Source organism: Haemaphysalis longicornis, unplaced genomic scaffold (assembly GCF_048455015.1).
Source record: "Haemaphysalis longicornis isolate Haplotype H1 unplaced genomic scaffold, Haemaphysalis longicornis Haplotype H1 scaffold_9, whole genome shotgun sequence".
Classification (NCBI taxonomy): Eukaryota; Metazoa; Arthropoda; class Arachnida; order Ixodida; family Ixodidae; genus Haemaphysalis; species Haemaphysalis longicornis.
The window spans coordinates 14,365,649-14,387,156 of NW_027526460.1; the positions used below are offsets into that span (position 1 = coordinate 14,365,649).

General features: G+C 48.4%; 1 protein-coding gene across 1 annotated transcript in view; it reads right to left on the reverse strand.

Moving 5' to 3' along the window:
• Positions 1–21,508, reverse strand: part of LOC144152724 (metabotropic glutamate receptor 5-like) — a 518,399-nt gene that overhangs the window by 15,007 nt on the left and 481,884 nt on the right. The window contains exons 11-13 of the mRNA XM_077684131.1: positions 17,807–17,933; positions 15,275–15,596; positions 12,239–12,877 (exon numbers count right to left, since the gene is read on the reverse strand). Coding sequence (XP_077540257.1) covers positions 12,239–12,877; positions 15,275–15,596; positions 17,807–17,933 — 1,088 coding nt within the window. The remainder of the gene's footprint in view (positions 1–12,238; positions 12,878–15,274; positions 15,597–17,806; positions 17,934–21,508) is intronic.

The following is a 21,508-nucleotide window of genomic DNA, read 5'->3' on the forward strand; positions in this document are numbered from 1 at the left end:
CTCATCTCCTCTGTACCATCCGTGTGTTAGAACTCATAATAAATGGAATCAATTAATCAAAGGGTGGCACACGCCACAAAAACGGCTTTTGAAATCACGCTCATGATGGCCAGTGGGAAAGAAAACGCGACAACTGGGATATTTTCTTACCACCGCCTACCACAGAAATGGTGCAAAGTGAAGGAGAATCTTGGCGTAGCATTTACTAGCCAGCACCACCGCGGCAACTTTCTTTTTCTTTTCTGCTGTGAGGTACACTGCAGATCGCCTCCGTTTGAACGAAATAACTCCTGACGACCGGCATCAGAGAACACGGAAGTGCCGTCACTGGGCAGGGAAACGTAGACAACGGCGAGAAGCGCTGATGCCAGCCATGGGACACCCATCCCCAGACAACGCGTTGCCAACTGCCCTGGTACGGGCCAATTAGGCGCTGTCAGCGAATTTTGGATCCACTGGGAGCATACGACATGCTTCGCACACCCCAAGCAGCCTCGTTCATTTTTCCACTTCTGTTTTCTTTCTCCCAACCCCTTTTATTTTATTGGCGGCAAGGGCCACCACTGGGATGGTCGAACACGCCGTAAGCTTGTAATTCAGCGGTATGCTTCAATTTTTGTTGCAAAATATCACTCTTATATTTCTTCTTGCTGGCCTTTCGGGAATGCCTGTCTGGAAAGCCTTCTGGCCTTTCTGGAAAGCCTTATACGGCTATTGCCGTATACACGAGTAGGTTTAATTAACACCGTGTGATATCGGCCGGCAGTGCGATATGGTTTTGTGATATGAGCAAAAGTGATGTGTGCGATACTATTTTGTTTCTTTTCACTGTATGTTCACCCTTTACACGTTTCATGTACATATAGACGTTTTCCGTGATTCTGCTGCATAAACTGAGTTGAAGTCCTAACGTTTGTGTCCCCTCTTTAACGTTCGCTAGTACGATGAATTCCTTAGTTAGTAACCAACTCGCCTAACTAAGCGCATTAGTAATGCGGTACACCCTCGGGGCCAATTCACCGGCGTGAAGTGCATCACGCTCGTAGACAGTACTTACGAGACGTCAGAAACCGAAGAACCACCCACCCCATACCCTGTAAAATTGGCCCGCCCTGAAGCTGTCCTCATTCGACGAGCAAAAACCGGGACGCTACCAGCACGGCACGTTCAACGCTACATAGACGGGTTTCCAAGCACTCCGAAAATCTCACACTGCGGCCAATACCCCAACAATTAACACCCCCTCTCAGCGTTCCCAAACATGCAAGAGACCCTCAGGTATTCCCTCCAACGAATCCCAGCAACAGAGCGCCCTTCTATCAGGGAGGCATGAGTAACACCTCCTAAAGAGCCTGAAGAGTTCTATTGGAGCACATTATTACCTCACATCAAAACACTCCAAAACTAGATAATTCACTGTAACGCTACCACGAAGCCAAGCACTGCTTTAGCTTGACTCGAAAATAAAATTTTCTCTCCTCTTCCTTTCAAACCGGGCCTATTACCAGGCGAGCCACCAACTCCCATCGGAAGTAACAGATAAGCCCCCACCCCCCACCTCCCCCTCCACCCCCTTAAAACATACGCCGAAGTACTCGCCCGCTATAGGAACAAGCGTCGCAAATACTCATTTTCCCACCCGCACCGGATCGTGACGAAGCTGCCACCTTCCGGCGACTAAAGACTAACTCCTAGCCGCATAACTCCCTTCTACATGTCATGTAACCCTCCCTACACTCCGCCGCATGCAAATCCAGCCCCCAGGCACCCTGAACCAGATGGTATCCCCTACCCTCACCCGTCACCCCTAACCCCAACCCTACCTAAGAATTGTGGGTGAAGCTGCTGGCCAGCTCCGATCTCTCAGACCAGCGACGATTGGTGGAGAGGGCACGTATGGCCAGCACGGTCCAAGGCATCCCGGACTAAGGAAGCATCCCACCGGGCGGCCGGGGGCCCTAACATCACTTCACGACTCAAATAAGGTTTATTCATCATCATCCTCATCATCATCAATCATCTCCTCCCCTCATCCGCCACCTCTTCCTTCTTCTTCTTCACCTCTGCATCTGCATGCATATATATATATATATATATATATATATATATATATATATATATATATATATATATATATATAGAAAGATAGGTCAGCAGTCTACAACGCCAAAGGAGGCATAGGGGTGTGGTTAGGCTCTTTTCTTTTTCACTACGGTTAATGAAGTAAACATTTTTTTTAATATACAGAAAAAAGAAAGAAAGAAAAACACGCGCCCAGAGTGGGGACCGAACCCACGCCTTTCGATTACATGTCGAATGATATATATATATATCTTTTTTTTTCTTGAGGTCAATGCTTTACTGCAGTGGGCGGAACAGTGGCATCAAGCAGACAGCAGACAGTAGGCTTTACAGGAGGACGGTATTGCAGTATCGCAGCGCATTTCGGCAGCGCATTTTAAAATCTAGCTCAAACAAGACGGCTTCCCACGAAAAGTTACCCTCCCGGGGAAGTTGTCCACGAAACTCAGAATGAGCATCTGTTGTTGAAGTTAAAGCATTTCAAAGCAGTGTCTGAACTCGCTAGCCCGCGTGCAGGCTGGGGAGGAATTTTCTTTATACGATCTTCTTTCGCATATTGTTCCTCTTCATGCCGTGGGTAATAGTTAGTCGGGGTCGCACCCCGTTAGCCCGCTCTAAACAATGGCGAGCCGACCATCCAATCCGAACGGAGAAGGGAGAGGAAGGAGGCGGCGGTGTGGAGTTACGTGCTAACGGAGTGGCGTCACCCTTGATTCATCCTTCAACGGCTTCGTATTGAAAACTCATTGGAAAGTAGAAAGCTGAATTTGGCGACTTGGTCGTGACGCAGAAAAAACACGAACGATACCCCGGGTTGTTTTACGGCCGGTGATGGGCTAAGCTCTTGTCATCGTCTTGCTATTGACTAACCATATCATGTAAATCAATCGTTGTATTTTTCATTTGCGAAGCAAGAAAGAAAACAGACGAAAAGCTTTACAGCTTGACAGAGATACAGTGGCTACAGTTTCTGTATCCTTAAATTCTGCTCATGGCCTTATGAAGAGGTAGCATTAAGGAGTTTTTACTGCCCAAACAGCTGAGCAAAATCCTAGTACACCCCCAATATTTGCCCTCGTAACATCGATCCGACGGTTGTATATAATTATTTGGACATCAAAAATTGAAAAAAAAAACTTTAAATTGACAATCAAATCAAATCTATAAACAGCAGCGAGAGCCACAAGGGGCGAGGTTTTGGAATATGACAAGTATTTTTTTTTTTTTTTGCAGACTCTGTCGAGCACGACTCAGAAATTCAAGCCGGTCCATAAGAGCGTATTATGGAATTGGGTCGAATTTGAAGCAATGAGATACCGTGACGAACGCCGCAGAATAATGCAGGAAACAATACAAAAATGTGGTGTAGTGGTAAGCCCATGCACTTCGCAGTACCAGATTCAGAGCGTATTTATAGCGGATACACATAAAACTATATCCCAAATCTAACGACCCCGCTCACTCAAACATACCATTTTCGCTAGGTTAACTTGTGCAAAGCTTTAAATGACGGCGTTACATGCTATGAAGGCGTGGATATGCGGGAACTGGGCGGCCCCTAATGTGCGCGAGCGCACCGCAGGCTGTTTATTCTTTCGCTAAAATTAGGGAGCCTACATGCCACGGAATGTAGCCTCCCTAGCTAAAATAAGCTGCTGGTGCCACGTACGGACAGCATCTTATTTCGTACGTCTAATAAAAACAGGGAGAGGAAATGGTAGCGTTTGCGTTCACAGGAATACAATTTGAAGCACACTAATTAGCCGTACCAGTTTTATAGCCACCGAGAAAGACACAAACGACCAGGTTAGGTAGTTGTTACGCCAACGAGTGCGTTACCGCGGACCTACGAGCAAGATCATAAGATATATAAACGACACTGAAATAGCTTAATGTCGTAAATCAGCAAAAAGATGGTCTTGTAGTCAAGCTCTCCGCGCGACGTCCTATACAGTCACCAGAACCTGTCAAGGCATCCCTGCAAGCAAATGCGTCAGCTCGGGGGACTCCGCTCCAGGAAGGGCGCAGCTCTCGGGCGCGTTGCCGGAGGTTGCGGACAAACAGCTCGGCGCGCGACACGGTTTCCAGAGATTGGAGACACAGCCGAGGCAGGCGCGACAGCGGCATCGGAGGCGAGGCTCATTAATTATGCGCGACTTCTTTTGGGCGGGGGCAGAAAAAGAGAAAGGAAACCGGGAGCGGGAGGTCCTGTCAAGGACCATTAGCCTCGGCTGAGATCGATGCGTTGAGGCGGCGGAGGCTAGCGCGTCGCCCGCTGCGCAGCGCCAGCACAGCGGCGCTAAAGACGACACCGTGAGAAGAAGCTCCTTTTCCTGCGCGCAGTATCGGCTGCGTGCGTGCGTGCGAGGTGGCAGCGACGCGCTTCGATGCAGCGCTCTCCGCCTGTGCTCCCGGGAAATCTGCGCGCGGCGAAGAAAGCCGCGCTGTTGCAAAGCATCCGGGAAGTCGAGGGAGAAGCGGTTGCTACAAGGTTCCCGACACGAGACACTGGAAAGTTCGGCTGCTGTACTGGGCCTCTTCCCGACAGCTACTGTGCAGAATGCTAGTAAGCTATAAGCTATTATAAGAAATGTCTGCTTAAGCAAAACTAGGCGGTGAGTTAGTTAGAAGTAGTACTTCAGGGTCTCGTGAACTTACCGCAGTCTCTGTTCTTCCAGAACAACTAAATTTATTTCTTTTGTTTGGACACCAAAGTTGAATGCCGATGTTTCAACGTTTGTCCGGAGTCGCTAGGAGCATACTTCGCTTAGAGGTTGATAGAATAGCGTGGATCTTGCAGTACTCCCACTAAGTTTGTTTCCTTTTCGGTGATGTGCACTGCGACGTCATAGGTCCCGGATAAGAGTGCATTCGCACTTGGGATGCAACGCTGACACTTGGAAGCGGCAATTCGAGTTTCCCGGTCGCTTCCCGCTCTGTATGACAAGTCTAGTTCGATCATTTCGGGCCCGGGACGAGTATTGGCTACTACACTGATGACAAAAACATTGAACCAGCGGTGCAAGAACAGGTTGAACTCACTGTAAATGCGTGGCACTACCACAAGGCATCACGTTTTGTCTGCCTCATATACCTTGATGTCCCTTCCCGGTTGTAATTCAGGTCACGTGGGGTGCACAATATAGACCACTTGGCGTTGAGGAAACGACGCTGGACAAAAAAAAAAAAAAAAGACAGGTTCGTCAAGGAAGGCTGTGACGGCTGCACAGATCAGGCTGCTTTTTTTTTTTTTTTTGCGGTTGAAGCGAGAGGCATTCTATATGCTCACAAATATTGCATCATGGCGACCAGCCTTGTTCAAGAGACATAAAACCGAGCTCCTAATCACCCCTTGGGCTGATTCTCATTGAAGAAATCCGAATTAATTTAAACCACACGAGCTTCTTTCACAACGCATTAGGCACCGTTTTTATTATCTTTCAACCGCACACAAGGTCACATCCGTGACCGAGGAATCTCTCGGCCACTAAGACGCGCTGGGCGCGTATAGACACAAACTATAATAGACAAAAGCCCGCCTAAAAAGAAAAGGCCACAGTCGTATATTGCATGAAAATCCCTTGTGGCGTTTTTTTTTTTTTTTTTTTTTTTTTACAGAACGTCTACAACGCTTTCGGACGAGCAACGCGCAGTTTATGGCCTTTATAGCGACTAAATAGGACAGTCAAAGTTTCCTCACAGTTTTTTTTAAGCTTCGAAACAAATATGTGACTACGCGCACCTCTGATAGAAATATGAGCGCGTAGAAAAAGGCCGAAGAATGCCAAAGAAAAGAGCGCTAACAGTTTTATAAAGTCCGCTTGGTTATCACTCCCTCCCCCCTTTTGCGTTTCTTGTTCAGATGGAGCACGCCAGGTTTCAGACGCAATTTCGACGCGACGCTGCGATGCCAGTAATGCTTTGATACGGTGCGTCTAAAATGAATTTTCCCGTTCATGCCAAGCGTGGCGCATTCTCCTACCGGCTGGTTACTCACTCGCAAGAAGGGGCAGGTCTCGGCGTTCTCTTTCGCAGGGCCGGCCGAGCAAAACAAACTTCGTGCAGGCGACAATATTGCTAGACTCCTCGATATTCCCGACGCACAGGCGCCCAGTCACACCGAAGCGAACGGCCTGATTGCTTTGCGTTTTTTTTTTTTTTTTTTGGCTGGCTTATATATCAAATTTTTCCCACCGGTCGCAGACATCACAGTTGCTACCCGCGTGAAGTTGTTCCTCCGCAATTCTCTCTTTCCCATGCATCTGCGCTCTCCGCTAGTGCGTCCGTGTTCCATCTCTCCTTTCAAAAAGATCAAAGTAGCCCGACTTATTTTCGAAGCATTTCGAGTCGAATAAATGAATAGCGTCCCTTTCTTTTCTGCGTGATTTGATACTCAATTCGACTGGCAGAAAAAAAAAACGATGTCGTATAAGCTCACCAAAGGCAGATATAACTCCACTTTACTAAAATGAAGTCTGTGATCTGTAATCAATACGTACAATAGGCACACAGATGTGAAGAATTCTGGCCTGCAATGTTTCCTTCCAGAGTTCCAAAGTTCCAAATGACTGGCATATTATTTCGTACTTCGCAATGCGGTCCCGAAAAATGGGTGTCACTAACTTCGAAAACTAAACTGAACGAAATTGATGAGATCTATTTTCTGCCCACATATAAACTTACGTAGAAGCAGACGTCGCAGGCGTAGCCAAAAAGGTTGTCGCGTGCAGTTGACAGTCGGCGAACCGGGTGTCGTAGTGGTTAGTCGGCCGGTTTTTATTATAGCAGCGCAGTCATCGAGAACACTGTCTATCAAGCCGAGAAGAAATATGCAACGACGCAAAGCGGCGCAAGAAAAACAAGAACTTGTGACACAATGCTGTTAGCCATGCAACTGTGTTTTGTAGTGAAGCCGACTTTAAGAGACCGCATTTTATACGGATACTGGTAGCTTTTATTCTTTGATAAAATACTGCTTACATGGCCCATGATGAAATGTTTTCCCTACAATCCATTTGTGTATGATAATCGAGGCGATTTTAGAGCTAGGTGCATTTAAGGGTGACTGCAAAGAATTCTTACGGATTAGTAAAGAAGTCTCAAAATTCATGCACCATTTTCTTCTTCGCTATCAGCGAATCAGCGAGCCTCAGAGAATCCCTTTGTTAGGCCTATATCTAATCTTAACATTGGGCAGGCGCAACGTTGAGTCTACAGACGTGCCAAGCACCCTGAAACTCATTGTGCGTCAAGCTGTGGCTTCAGACTGACGACGCCGGGGATCAAAGCGTAACGTTAGGCCTAACGTCAGGCTGGTACATACCAGTATTCACATCGCCATTTGCAATCTGTTGGTGCAGCCCCATGCGAAGGCAGGTTTCAATAGATGCCGCATGATGGCGCCACTGTTGCACGCCAAGTAAAGAATACATTTCGCGGAAATGTGTATCACTAGTCGTTTAACTGCGACTTCGGTAACTAGTATGCTGAAATTGCTTATGTAGGCCTCAGTACACATCTTAAACACACGTTTTTAAGTCTACAGCACAGCGTATTCACTAGGCTAACTTTTCGTCAGCTACAGGCGGCGCCTTGCGTTTCGGATGCGGACCAGTATATTTTCATTGTTCTTGTGCACTCGGCCATTTTGCCTAGCGTCTCTTGATCCCGACGGTGGATTTATACCAGCCGAATAACAAATGCGGTCCCAGGAAAAAATCTAATAGTTAGAATGAAAGGGCAAGAAAAAGCAGCAGTAAGAGGGGGCCGTTCAGCTTTAAAAACGTACGAACGCAAGCGACCGCCGCTATTGCGTTCAAGGCGGCATGTTTCTACTGGGCCGGTTACTGCGAGTCGCATTGAATTTTCGAGGCCATCACCATTTGTCCGGAATAATGCCGCATTTTCAATGTTTCGCCTTATTCTTCCCTCCCTCATCCTCAACCTGCCGTCTATGCCCCTTCACTTTTTTAGAGCTCTGGTACGTCAGCAACTATTCGTTATGAAGTCAAGGCAGCATAACACTGGAGGGACACCGCCACGCCTCCGATGCCCTGCAGGCATGAGACGCCGGCAGGTCGCAGACGCATCGAGCAACTGGAGGGGACGTATTGGGTTAGAGCACCAGGTAGCGTATTACTCCATTCGTTTATCAGAATTTCCTTTGCGTCGCATCCGATTGTACCATCTTACCTTACGTACATTATTTTACGGTAAAGAATCGTTCACACATCCTCAATGTCTGCAACAGTTGAAATTTACATTTTACGACAAATATTCACACGGGGAGGAGTGGTCAGTGGAGTACTGCACCATGCTCGCCCCACCAGAATGCAGCGACAAAGAGCACTGCGCGTGTAGAGCGCCGTGCTCTGGTTGGCATGGTCACCCAGAAAACTGATCCTCTCATCTACCATGGGGTGATGGGGATGGTTGAAAACTGCGCCCTTATTCACCAGCTGTCTTTCGTCCTTCAGGTCTGAGTTGGACAGTGCCGGCAGTTTGGGTGCGGATAAAGGGGGCTGCTGGTGAGTTTCTGTAAGATCAGGTGGTGTGGCGCAGTGTTCGTTACGGTGTGGACATGTTGGTGGACATAGGGTTGGATGTATGATGTGCAGTAAGCTAAGGTGGACGAATGTAGAGTTCTGTAGCTGCTGCTACGCCTCATCTCTGGTCGCGTGACAATATTAGAGCGAAGCTGCTTTATTCCTGCAAAGAGTTTGTTCGCGTCCAAACTGTGCGCTGACAGAAATCCCGCGTAAGCGAGACTGCAGGTGCACACGAGCCACTCCACTCCCTTCCATGGACTATACCCTCCAAGGGTAAGGTCAAGACCACGAAGTTGAATGAAAGCGAAAAGAAAACTGCCACTTTTAAAGCGCGGGATATAGCTTGAAGTAAAAAAGGTGTATCAGGGTGTCAGCTAAATGATAACGATAATTCAGCCTCGGTGTGTCCATCCGCAAGTCCGTAGCCAACGTGGCTACGGACACTGCGCTACGCTACGTAACGAACACTGCGCTACGTATCCAACGTATTCACGTTGAGTACATCACGTGACAAAATTTATGTAAATGAAGAGCCCGCCGCAGGGCATTGTCGGTACTCTGTATTATCGCTGTCTCGAAAAGTGCCTATTATGTGCGAGGGGGCGCTGACAACATTGTTTAATGACAGACGTGATGCCACAATCGGAGATGATGTCACCACTAACATTGTGACCAAAAGTGATGTCACTTCACGTTGAGGCGACACATCCATTAAAGATGAAGCCATTAGCCATCGGTGCAACGAAGCAGCCACGGATGTACAGTTTTTGGATACTGTGGCCGAACAAAAAATAAAATGACCACAAACGCTCTCAAAGTTCGGCCACAGAATTACCAATGCCAGCCTGCTGTCTCGTTTATTTATATATACCACCGCCAAGGAACGGTGAAATTAGAAGCGCCGACTACAGAAAACTTTTCTGGCATTAACTCATCAATAGACTTCCAGCTGGATAATGTCTCACCAGAAGCTTCAAAAACCGCGGCTCGATGTCCAAATCGGTATACTTCCACTCCAAAACGATGATGGAAAAACATACCTGGTGGTTGCGGAACAGACAAAATGGAAATACCGGTGCCAGTCGAATGTAAAGTACGGCACACCAAGAGGAGACACCATTCCTTCGCAGTCTTCTGACTTAACGACGCCTATTATACCGCCGTTTCCGCCGAGTCTACTCCGCCCGCTCGGGCTTTCAATTTGGTCCTCCAACATGCGTCCCCGTTTTTCCGAACAGGTGACGCCATCTTTCCACGTCCCCGCGTTGTGCCTTCATTACTGCGACTTCTTCGACGACTGTTCGTGTCTGGAGCGACGAAGTCGCGGCTGCGTATAGGTAGGCACGCCAGTGTGTGTACTGGCGCAGGGGCGGCTGAGAGAAAACAGGAAGGCCCTGCTTCCATATTCAGCCTGTTGCGTGCACGACTGCGCTTGAAAAGAAATACGGCGAGTCATAAAGCATGCACACTCCAGATTCCGAGGCAGCTGCTGGTGACGTTGTTTCGAGAATTTCCTTCCGCTCCGGCGGCAAGCTATACGGTTCTACGCACGTCAAGGTAGTTCTTCGCATATTTCAGCCCTTTTTTTCGGGCTTCTCTCTCTCGCATTTTCTTGCGTCGAGTAGTTGCCCGTCATAAGATGGTAGGTATGTTCGATCGAGTACAGCCCCTCCGCCGCACCTCTTACTCTACTTTGTAAAGGGGGCTTACTGAACTTCTCAACAACCAGCGCAGGGGGACGAGGACGCCGCGGGATTGTGACGTTGATCATGAATAAATATTAGACGTTACGCGCCAGTGCGGATTTTGGAGCGTGCGCTCCCGCCAGATGTTTGATGCATTCCCCGTCTGCTTTGCGCTCGCCACGCGCGAAGCTTACCCCCAGAGTGTGCGCGCACGTACAAACAGGCTGCAATGATCCGCTGAAAGCAGTTTCTTGTTGTTGTTTTTGTCGGGGGGTGGGGGGGGGGGGGGGGGATTTTCTTCATGTTGAAAATGTAAGTTTCGATTTCGAGGTTCCCGCTGAAAAGCTGGTTGCCTCGTAGTCCTGTTAGCTTGATGTAGAAGGAGTATAAAAGTGAAAGTGCAATTAAGGCATTACGATTTGAAAACTGTAACCAGCTTGACACAGCCAGTTATTGCACAGATGCGGATGCGTGTACTTCTGTATAACACGTTTACCACGATAGCCTACCTGGAATAGGACAGTGATTAAAACTTCGTTACTTTTCAAAGCAAGCGGTTTAGAAATCAGTGTTTTTTGTCGTGTATTTCCCATCCCAACCAACCCTTGGGTGAGAGAATTATAGGACGCGCATGCGCGAGGTTACTAAATCGATAAAAGTAAAATTTGTGAGGAAATCTGCAGAAGTGTTGTCGAAATTTTAACATAAACAGGATCTGTTGCCAATCGCCGAGAAAAAGAAAGCAAAAATGAACTCGTCCAACCTACTCAAAGAAAGAACAAAACGTGGCGCAAACTAGGCGTGGACGAAGGAGAGAAGAAACAGGCGCATGTATCTGTCGTTTCTTCTCTTCTTCGTCCACGTCTAGTTTGCGTCACGTTGTCTTCTTTTTTTAAGTATGTACTAACTAGCTCAGAAACAAGTTTTTGTCTAACCTACTCCCCTATAGGGTGCCCAGTCCGGCTTGATGGCATTACAGGTTTTCCTAGGTAGGGTGGGGCACGGTACACTTATCTGATTATGGCAGGATAATAGCGTAGGTACATTGAAAATAGCTTCCCACGAGCTTGTGCACAAAATGACACCTCCCATCTTTTTTTTATGGATTTTAAGCTTTTAAAAGGACGCTTTGCACGGACGTTAGTATACTTTGAAAACGGGGATGTTTTTTTGTTTGTTTCCCGAGAAATGAACGCTGTAATCCCCGGATTTTGAAGAATTTGGAACGTCAGTTCAACAGACATCATGAAACACAAAATCATCGGTGTTCGGGTGCTTTTTTCTGTAGTCGAGATACATTACAGCATAACTTCTTTGTTTGTACAAGTGTTGCATTCTAAAATGAATGCGAAATTGTTTTGGAAGCCCAGCATCTCGCCTAAAATTACGTAGCCTCGCATTTAGATATCAAAAGAATCACACTTCCCCTTTCTCAGCCGCCTTCACGTCGGCTTTATCGCGAAAAGTTTGCAAAACCGGGATTTGAAAAACGTTTTCCCCATAACGATATGACAATCAGCATCTGGTGCAGAAGGAGGTCCCTCCTCAGACTTAGGAGGTCCCTCCCCAGTCTATGACTATGGGACCTCCTAGAGTTATTTATGCCTGTAAAATTTCAACTGCAACAATAAATTGAAATTACAACTGAAACTAAAGCGCAAGCGATTAAAGCCACAGAATTGAAACGCCAAGTTCAAAACACCCACAATGCTACGACATCACAAGTGTTCTAAAAAGCCGCGTCACATCTACGGTTATGGTATAAAGAATATATGCACTAAAGTGATGGATCAATACCGGGCCGATGAACGAGTACCAGTTAACGAACGTCCGCATTCTCTCCGGGCTAAGCTGAGTGAAAACAGCGCGACGTCTAGGCGTGATTGCGCCGCGACAGAGGACGACGACACATGGGGAGCTCACCTGGGCGACTCCATGGAGAACTCGGATGTGGAGTGCGACGAGTTCCTGGAGACTGCTGAGGCGGCGGCGGCCGCAGAGGTGGCGGCGGCCACGTTCGAGTTCATGTAGCCGATGTGGCAGCGGACGTCCTTGGACGTGGTGAAGGCGCTGCGGTTGTTCTTGTCGGGCCGGAAGAGGATGATGTAGACGCGCGGCATGAAGAGCAGCACCAGGGCCACCTCGGCCGAGAAGCTGATGCAGAGGCAGAGCGTGATCACCTTGTGCTTGCTGCCGAAGTAGATGGGCACGAAGGCGGCCCAGATGACCAGCGTCGTGTACATGGTGAAGCCGATGAACTTGGCCTCGTTGAAGTTCTCGGGCACGTTGCGCGTCTTGACCGCGTACACCGTGCACATGGCGATGAGGAAGAAGTCGAAGCCCAGCGGGGCGATGATGCCCAGCGTGGTGGTGTTGCAGATGAGCTTGACGCGGTCCAGCGCGGGGTACGAGAACATGGAGTCCGGCGGCTCGAGCACCACCATGGCGCCGATGATGGCCGCCTCCACGGAGATGAGAAGCCACGTGATCACCACCTGCGCCGTGGCGCTCATGAAGCGCGGCTTCTTGGTGATGATCTTCTTTTTGGAGCCGGCCAGGATCCTGCGAGAGTAATGCCATGTGCGACAGCACTCTTCAGAAAATTTCTAGTCATCGGGCTTCTTGACGCTCTTCAAGCACTTCTCGAAAAAACACCGCTTGCCGCCATCGCAAAAATTATACGCGACGACACTAGCATTCGCAACCGCCGATAATTAACTGCTGTTAGCGCAAATAACAGCCACTGACATGCCATGGCGAATAGGACGCGATCAGTATCGCCTTGATACGCAGAGCACCCTAATTACACATTATGCAACGTGCTACTAAAACATTACTTCTGACAATGGCTGTAAATAAAGCGTGTGGTATGACCTGACGTTCTCTGTAGAAGCCCTTATTAGGCATCAGAACTGACTCAAAATGTCAGGGGAACCATGGTTTTTTTGTCCTCATGAGCTCCACGTGGCCACCCAAAATTCCGCGGAATGAATGAAGGCGAAAGGGGAGCGAGTGGCTTCGTATGGAGATTCCGACACACGTTAATGAACCTCATGAGGCCTCGTCGGAAGCGAGGGTTTTTCCTCCTAGCCGTGGTGCCTTTCATAGAGCGTTGGGACTGCGACTCGTCAAAGTTGGAGATTTGGTCACTAACGAAGTCACCGCGGTGCGTTCAAGAGAAGGCTAATAATAAGCCTCGCCCTGCTCCAGAGGCTGCCACATGAGCGTGCCGAATGCCCTTAGCTTAACATACAAGTTTCGGCTCACTCTGGCTCACTGAGTATCCTTAACAACCGCCATTCCTCCCGGATAATGCCAGTAGAAGTGGCATTCTCATCTCATAAAAGAGATAGTTTTAGGAGAATCCGAAAGAACAGCTTTCTACCTAGGCCCTTTCGTTCCTATCGAATCTGCCTCGAACGACGTGTTCCACGTGGCGTCGTCGTGGCGTACCAGTTAAGTTGATTGCTTGTTTCTTCGCATCCGTGCAAACGATCCGCATTCCTGCCATGATTTCTTTTTCGACTGATGAATGATGTGCCAATGAGAGGAATTCAAACACCGATTCACTGCTACAGGCTCAGACGCCGCTTTATTTTGCTAACTAGGAAGTATACTGCTTTGGCGTTAAAATCGACAACCCTATACAGTTGTTACAGGGGCAGCTTATGTCCGTTTTAAGGCATTACCCTCAACTTGCACCGTTTACTCCACCATAAATTAACCCCCGCGCACCTCCGTGTTTAGTCGGCCTAAAACCGCGTCCTATTGGAACCTGAGTCTGTCAGACTCCATGGCAAATAGTCCAGCTCATATTATAACCCATCTCAGTACAACCACTTAAACAGTAAGTCATATTTAGCACCGTTGGCAGTAAAATCGAAGGAACAAAGTGAAGCCGATCGAAAATTGTAGCTCCGCTAGGCCTGCATAAAGTTACGGATATTAGAGCCCAAGTAGACCTTGTTTTTATCTAAAAGTGTTTATAAGCTAACATTACACTTCACTAGGCTCGAAAAGTTGTGTATCTTAGTTTAACCTATGTATACAGTGAAACTGGAACGTAAGTGCTTGTCCTGCAATGCGGTTACAGTTGTCCCAGCGCACGAGTCCGAAACAATGCACAGTGTTTTGTCTTGGTGCGTTTTGGCGCGAGCCGTATATCCCACGCTATTTACTACTTTCAAAGGTGAGTTTAGGCATCCTCGCGAAAAAGGAAAAAATCCCGGGCCATCTCCACTAACGTGAAACCTGGGGAGGGGGGAAACATGCAGTCTATAAGTGCATTCTTGGCGCCTTGGCGTTTTTGCCAACGGAGATGAAACCGTTGGGGGTAGAGGCATACAGCTTCGCTCTAAGAGTCTAGTGTCTTTGAAGCACGAAGCTCTATAGCGCGAGGCGTAAAAGAGTGTCCCAGTGTTTTTCTTAGTACGCGTTACGAAGCGCTCCAGTGCGAGGCGTAAACGGGTGTCCCGGCGTTTTTTGTTTTTTTTTTAGTTAGGGTTACGTTCTAGCGCGAGCCGTAAACGAGTTTCCCGGTGTTTTGGTACCGTGACTACACGAAACGACGATTACGATGACGACGACGACGACAGGAGGCGCCAACAGCCCCAGCCCCTAAGGGGTGTCGCCCCTAAAATGCGCATGGTGAGTGTACGCGAACCGTGACAGACTATGGGCCTACTCGATTATCAGTCCCGGATCGTCCGCGGACTGCCCGAGACGCGATCCGGCGCTCGATTTTCCCATGTATTCCTATGGGACTTCCGGTCGGAACACAGTCCTCGGACTGCCCGCGGATCGTCCAGGACCGGTATATCGAGGATGCCCTATGTATGCCGTACTGGTTCGCGAAGCAAGATGGTGAAGTTTACCGTGCATGAATGCTCAAGGGAATCAAGGCTACAGAAGTCCGAGCTAAAGAAAGGTGGGGGGAGGGCCCAGGGAGAGCGCTCTGACCTGGCGATGCGGTTGGTCTTGGTGACGAGCGCCGAGTAGATCATGGCGAAGCTGAGGCCCGGCAGCACGCGGGTGACGAAGCACGTGAGCGCGCTGGGCTTGGCGAGCAGCGCGAAGGTGGTGCCGTGGCACAGGAACATGCCCACCAGGATGATGTAGGAGAGCTCGCGCGTCGAGCTCTTCACCACGGGCGTGTCGTTGTGCCGGATGAAGATGATCATGGCGGCCAGTGTGGCCATCAGGCCAAGGCACGCGATGCTCATCGCGGCCATCGACTGGCTGTCCGACCAGCGGATGTACTCCTCCGGGATGCGGTCGCAGCCTGCACTCGCCATCGGGGAAAAGAGAAAAGGGCTATTTGGCAGGAATCTGCGCCCCATCTCGTTCCACTGACTTTACGGAGTGGTACACATCCGGGTGATTAGCTAATTTGCTCAGTTCTTGTTAACCCCGATTTAATAAGTGCGCGCTTCGTGTTGGCAAGATCTAACTCCGCTCACCGGAACAATCTGTGACAACGACCCCCTGGTAACTGTGAGGTAGAGTCACAGCGTACATTTGCGTACATAATAGGCGCGGGCACACCGACATTTGCTGTCAGAAATTTACTCATCAGCTTATACTTGCTAGGCGGCTTAATATTGGCGAAGACAATAGTTCGGCACGTTTGCGTTAAATTATAGCCGTGAACCCTACCCCTGAGCAGTGGTAGAGCATGTTGCCCAGCCCAAGCCTATGTGTAGAGCCTCCGCGAGTCGTCTGAGACGCCGGCGCCGGGGCCGCCCATGGACACTCGGAACAGGGAGAACCCCCACAAATTTAGCTCAATAAAGTATATTCCCCCTTTCTCTCTCGCCAAGGCTGTCAGACGAACGTCTTTGTTATGATAGCTTCTTGGCTTACTTCAGCGGTGGGCTGCATTTGAAGCCGAATTAGAAGCAAGTAGTTGAGCTGTGACATCAGGTGTGATAGGAGCAGAATGGAAGCATTTCATTGCGACTCCTATACTCGAAGTTAGTAAGAAACCGGACACACTACACTACACGCGTCCTCTTTCATTAACGTGACCGCGTGTAAACTGCTTCAACGTCCGTCCTGAAAGGTACAGTCATGGCCATATAGAATGATAACACGAAAATATGAACCCCAATACGCAAAATCAAAAACTACTGTTCGTGGAGGTGAAATAATGGCGCGCTTTGATATAGTTGGAAAGCCCAATTTCCCAACTTTGTTGCTGTAAATAGGTCACGCGTCAATTTGACTAGCAAGGAGGAGGAGGAGGAGGTAGCCTTTATTGTGGCAGGAAGACTCTACGTCAAGTGGGGGAAGGGGAAGTAGAAGGTGGGGGGTTTGTAACTTGGGACATCTTAAATGCGTACAGTTCGACCCAAAACAGGTGGGCTCCTTAAGAATGCTGAAGAGGCCACCTGGGGTGAGGAGAGCAGGCTCGCAACTCTAGACTGCTCGCGCTAGACCGCTTTTTAGGGAAAAGTGTGCAATTAACAAGGAAAGAGATTGCGTATTTATCTGCTAAGGTTCAAATTTCTGTGATTTCCTTTCATGCATCCATGACTGTGCATACTACGGCCTGACAACCAATGGCGTCTTGTATCAGGCCTAAGCAAGTATCCCGGCTACACCTCGGTAGGCGCGATAGCCTGCTTCTGATCGGACGCTCTTGTGTGGCGGCAATAAGACCAAGCGCGGGATTCTCAGTTTTGTCCATTTTATGCCCGTTCCAAAACGTCCATTTTGAGCGAGCCCTGTTTGGCTGAAAGCAGACAATGTGAGGGAACGCGGGGTCTCGGTTCTTCGGTATGCCATTGGTCAGATGCCCCGGCAGGGCAATTACGTCACGATTGAAATGAACGCAAAATGGACATTTTTAACACGGGCAAAACTCATGTTTCCGCCCCAGTACCTGCCGATTATCGTAAATGTCGTTCAAAGAAAGGCGTACGACACAGTGTCACACGAGGCTGCTAGTCGCAGCGAGATCTGGCATTGTAGGTCGTCGTCCTATGACCTACATTTGACCTCTCCTGTGCAGGTCGAAGGAAAGCTGAGCGGAGCGTACCGGAATAACTTGACACCCAAGGATACAGCCATCGCTCTTTTCAACCTCACGGCCGAGCTCGCTAAGCGTATGTTAAAGTTCCTGCATGTAGTAATTGTAACGGCAATGCCTCGTGGCAGCCGCTTCATGTACTGGCGTATAAACGTTGTCACGTGACGCTAAAAATTCCGCTCACTTCCTCTGACGAGGTGTTAATACACCAAAAATCTTCAAAGTGCCGTGATGTGGTTTTGGTTTTAAAGTACGTGTGTGGGCACTCGAATACTAATACGGACATGAATAAAATATCTGGTGTCGATACTTAAGCCTAAAGCCGCACTAAATTTCAAAGATCAGCCCATCACAAGCAAGCACCAAACTTGTCCATGTTTAAATGACACGAATACGGTGCGCACTAAAGTTCTAAAAATTCGCGCAACCAAGATCGAGAATGGTGGGAAGAAAGGTCTTACCAGTGAGGTTTTCGTTCGGCCACCAGCCCCGTTCACAGTCTAGGCAGGTGTATTCGTCCTTGACGTACTGGTTCTCCTTGCAGGCGACACAGTTCCAGCAGCACTTCATGGTCTCTGAGTGGATGCTCTGCAATCGCCAAGCGCGCACCATCAATCGAGGTATCGTTCATTCATCTACTTCGCTCAAGTCAAACCAAACCTGAACGCACCGATTTATCTCCCCAGGATGAGCATAACATCGTAGATGACCTCCTCAGGGAGCCCGTCAGCAATGGAAATGTGTTAACCCTAGTGACGGCAGACGCCGTCACTAGGGTTAAAGAGGCGTTTAAATATATTCCCGTTGATATGAAAACGGAGCTGTTAAGGCCTCGGACACGTGACCTGAAAGTCGTGGGTTCGGGATCCACCCAGGGACCAAGTACGTTCCCACTTTCGGTCTTTCGTTTGAAATTTCTATCCCGTTTCTACACAAACAAGATGACTATCTACTGCCCCTTAGCCCTCCTTGGTTTTCTTTACTGCTGGCTTGGCTACACAGAGTGTGTGTGTGTGTGTGCGTGAGAGAGAGAAAGAGAGAGAGTAGGAAATCGATAAGAGCTTCATTTTATAAACTCTACCAGCATTTAGTTGTACCCCACCAAAAAAAAAAAAAAGATAGAAACTTGCGTGATACAAAAAAAATGTTTTTAGCATCCTTGGTTTTCTTTCCGCACGTGTCGCGGAAACTCGGCAGCTGATAAAGATGAGAAGAGGATGGAAAACTAGGAAAGAAAATACGGGCAGGCACCGTGATTTCTGTATCACTGGCGGAGTTATGGGACCAGTCGGCATTTGGAAGAACTCCCACAAGAACAGGTTTCTCCTTATCGACCTCAGAGCCCGTCGGAGCGCCCCTAGAGCCCTCGCGGTGTCATCAAAGTCCCGGAAGCCCCGGTGCCCGTCCATTTCCCTTTGGGCCGCCGACCCGAACCGAGAGCGACGGGATTAGAGAGCGCTCGCTGCAGAACTGAATCAACCTGTGAGGAGTGGTTCCAACCCCAGACGCGGTGCTGAGGCGTTCTGCACTTCCGTTTAGCTGAGAAGCACTCGGAAGAATTTGCTACACGCCTTGCAAAGCCAACTTCGGCGTTTGGTTGACTGTATAATTCAACTATCGGATAGTGGAAGGTTTGTCTGCTGTATAGTTACTTTTGATTCATTAGTGTAGTCTTTGGAAGTATTAATGAGCTTTGACTGGCTAGCCTAGATTTACATCCAGTTTGTTAAAAAACGATTGTTCGTGACATTAAATAATTAAGTGTTTAATAAACTATGAAATCAAGTTCTACACTATATAATTAGGTGTTTAATAATTCATTAGATGAATTTTAAGGTATTCCTGATGAAATTCTTGTACTGAATGAAATAAAAAAATCATACGGTTTAATTTTAAAGGTGAAATAATTTCTTGACTTCTTCCGCAGCACAATTTCTTCCGGTGGACAAAGCCATGCTTTCAGTGAATAAACCACCGGTACAGTACTTATACTTAAAAGCGTAAGCACAAAATTAGAAAAATAAACAAGACATAACCAGCCATTCCACTCTGTGAAGGTGGACGACGGAGGAAGATTTTTTGCAAACGACACAGATTTGATTTACGTGAAAATTACGAGCAAATTTGGTTTCTTTTGAGTTTCTGACGGTGGTCATTCTTAAGAAAGACATATGCATATATACATACACGCACACACCTTTACTTTGACTCTATTGTTCTTCATTGTGCCTTATGGTAAATAATCTACTGAAAATTACGGTTGGGCGATTCATCGATTATTCTTTCGATTAATCGATTAATCAGTCACGCGAGCGCTTTGGTCGCGAGCGTGATTTATCGCCTTAATGGGGAATCCCGCTGACATTTCCTACGTATTCTCTTAAAGTAACAGCACTGGCCAAGCTCGGCTGATGTTGCGGCGGGTTCTCTACGCGTAGGAGGACCTGCATCACACGCACAAAAAAAAAAAAAAAAACAACTGAGGAAATACAGGGGAATATCAACTCCGATTATTTATTTTTAAAGAAATAAGGCATCCTTTGGTAGTTGAACAACTGCTGAGGGAGCTTTTCAATGTGTGATTCTTCATTCAGAAAATAAAAAAAGTTTAAGGGAGATATCTTCCAGGTGGTGCTCACCGGATACGAACCACACATTTACTGAAGTGCGTAACGACCCTTCCGGGCAGTGATCTTTGCTACCATATGATGAGACGAGTAGGTAGGATACGATTAGCACCAGTTTTTTTCTGAATTCGCATTCAGCTCGTCCACCCAAATCTGTTCTACAAGCGGAAGAATAGTGTGTGCGTCACAGACACAGCCTTCGTAGATGAGTGATGCATTTTTTTTTAATATTTTTGTTTTGTTCCTAGTCTTTTCGCTGCGTTTTCCGTTCGTTTTCATCCTTTGCCTCTTTCCTACGGTAGGGTATTCCAATGGGTTGACGCAAGTTAAACTCCCCGCCTTTCCCGTTTCTCGGCCATTACCTTTCGTACATCCCTCTCCTCCTCCTCCTTTTCTTCGTTCCTTCCTTCCTTCGTTACGCGCGGAAGTAAAAATGAGTGTGCGATTCCGCTTGTGAAAAAGCGATTGTACTCGATTTTTTTTACAGATAGCTACGATATACAAGTTCAAACACGACTCGTCTTCCTTTTGAAATCGTTAAAGTATTGCACTTTAGGAGACGGCGACTGACTGTTACTCGGGGTCACCCATAGGTTGCACCATTATTGTTCAACGGTCGTCCCGGCCGCTGCGGACATCCGTCCCTGATTGCAGTGCAAGACAGAAAAAGAGAGAGAGAGAGAGGGATGAAAAAATAAAGTTGAGAATAGCGGGTTTAGAAGCCCGGAGCGCGCTGCGTCGTCCAGTCCGTCAGGATTTGGCCACCCCTTGGAAGCTGGCCGAGCGGAACTCGTTACGGCCGATTGTTATTTGCCAGTGGCCGGCCGGCCTGTCTCGCGGGATCATTGGACTGGCTTCCAGGCGGCCTTTCCGATTGCGTCGAACCACTCGGGCGTTCGTTCGTTCGTGTGCGTGCACGGGGGAGGGCTCTCTCTGTTGCGCCACAAGCTCTGCTTCGCAGATGAGACGAAGCAACACCCCTAGTTCGAAAGGCCCGAAGATACTGATGCTCATGCAATAAATCCTCCCCCAGTGGACTGAATAAGTTACGGCCTATTTCTGTATAGCATACCTACAGCTTGTTAGCCTATGAAGTTCTATGAGTGATTGAGGGCGAATTGAGTGTGAATAGAGAACCAGCTACAGGGCATTCTGTCGAGTTGGTGTTGGAAGGAGCTGCCGACCGCACGCACGTACGTCTTCCCCAGGAGGTGGGGAGGATTTCGCCCGTATGGCTCCCGAGGTGAGTGGCAGCGGACGCCAACAGGTTGTGACAGCCGCTGGCGCTGGGGGCGCCCCAGACGGCTCGCATGGTTTCGACACTCACGACGCTCAGGGAATGCGCCCGCAGAGCTGTGATCCCGTGTTCGGTGCTACGCTTCCCGTGGGAGGTTTCTTCCTTTCTGTACGAGGGGGCTTTGGTCAGTAAAAAACAGGCTCCGCTGACTGTTTTTTTTTTTTGGCGTAATGAATGGTTTTTGAACGGTGAGAGCGGACGTTGGCGATAAACCCTGAGAAAACAAGGGGGTGGGGGGG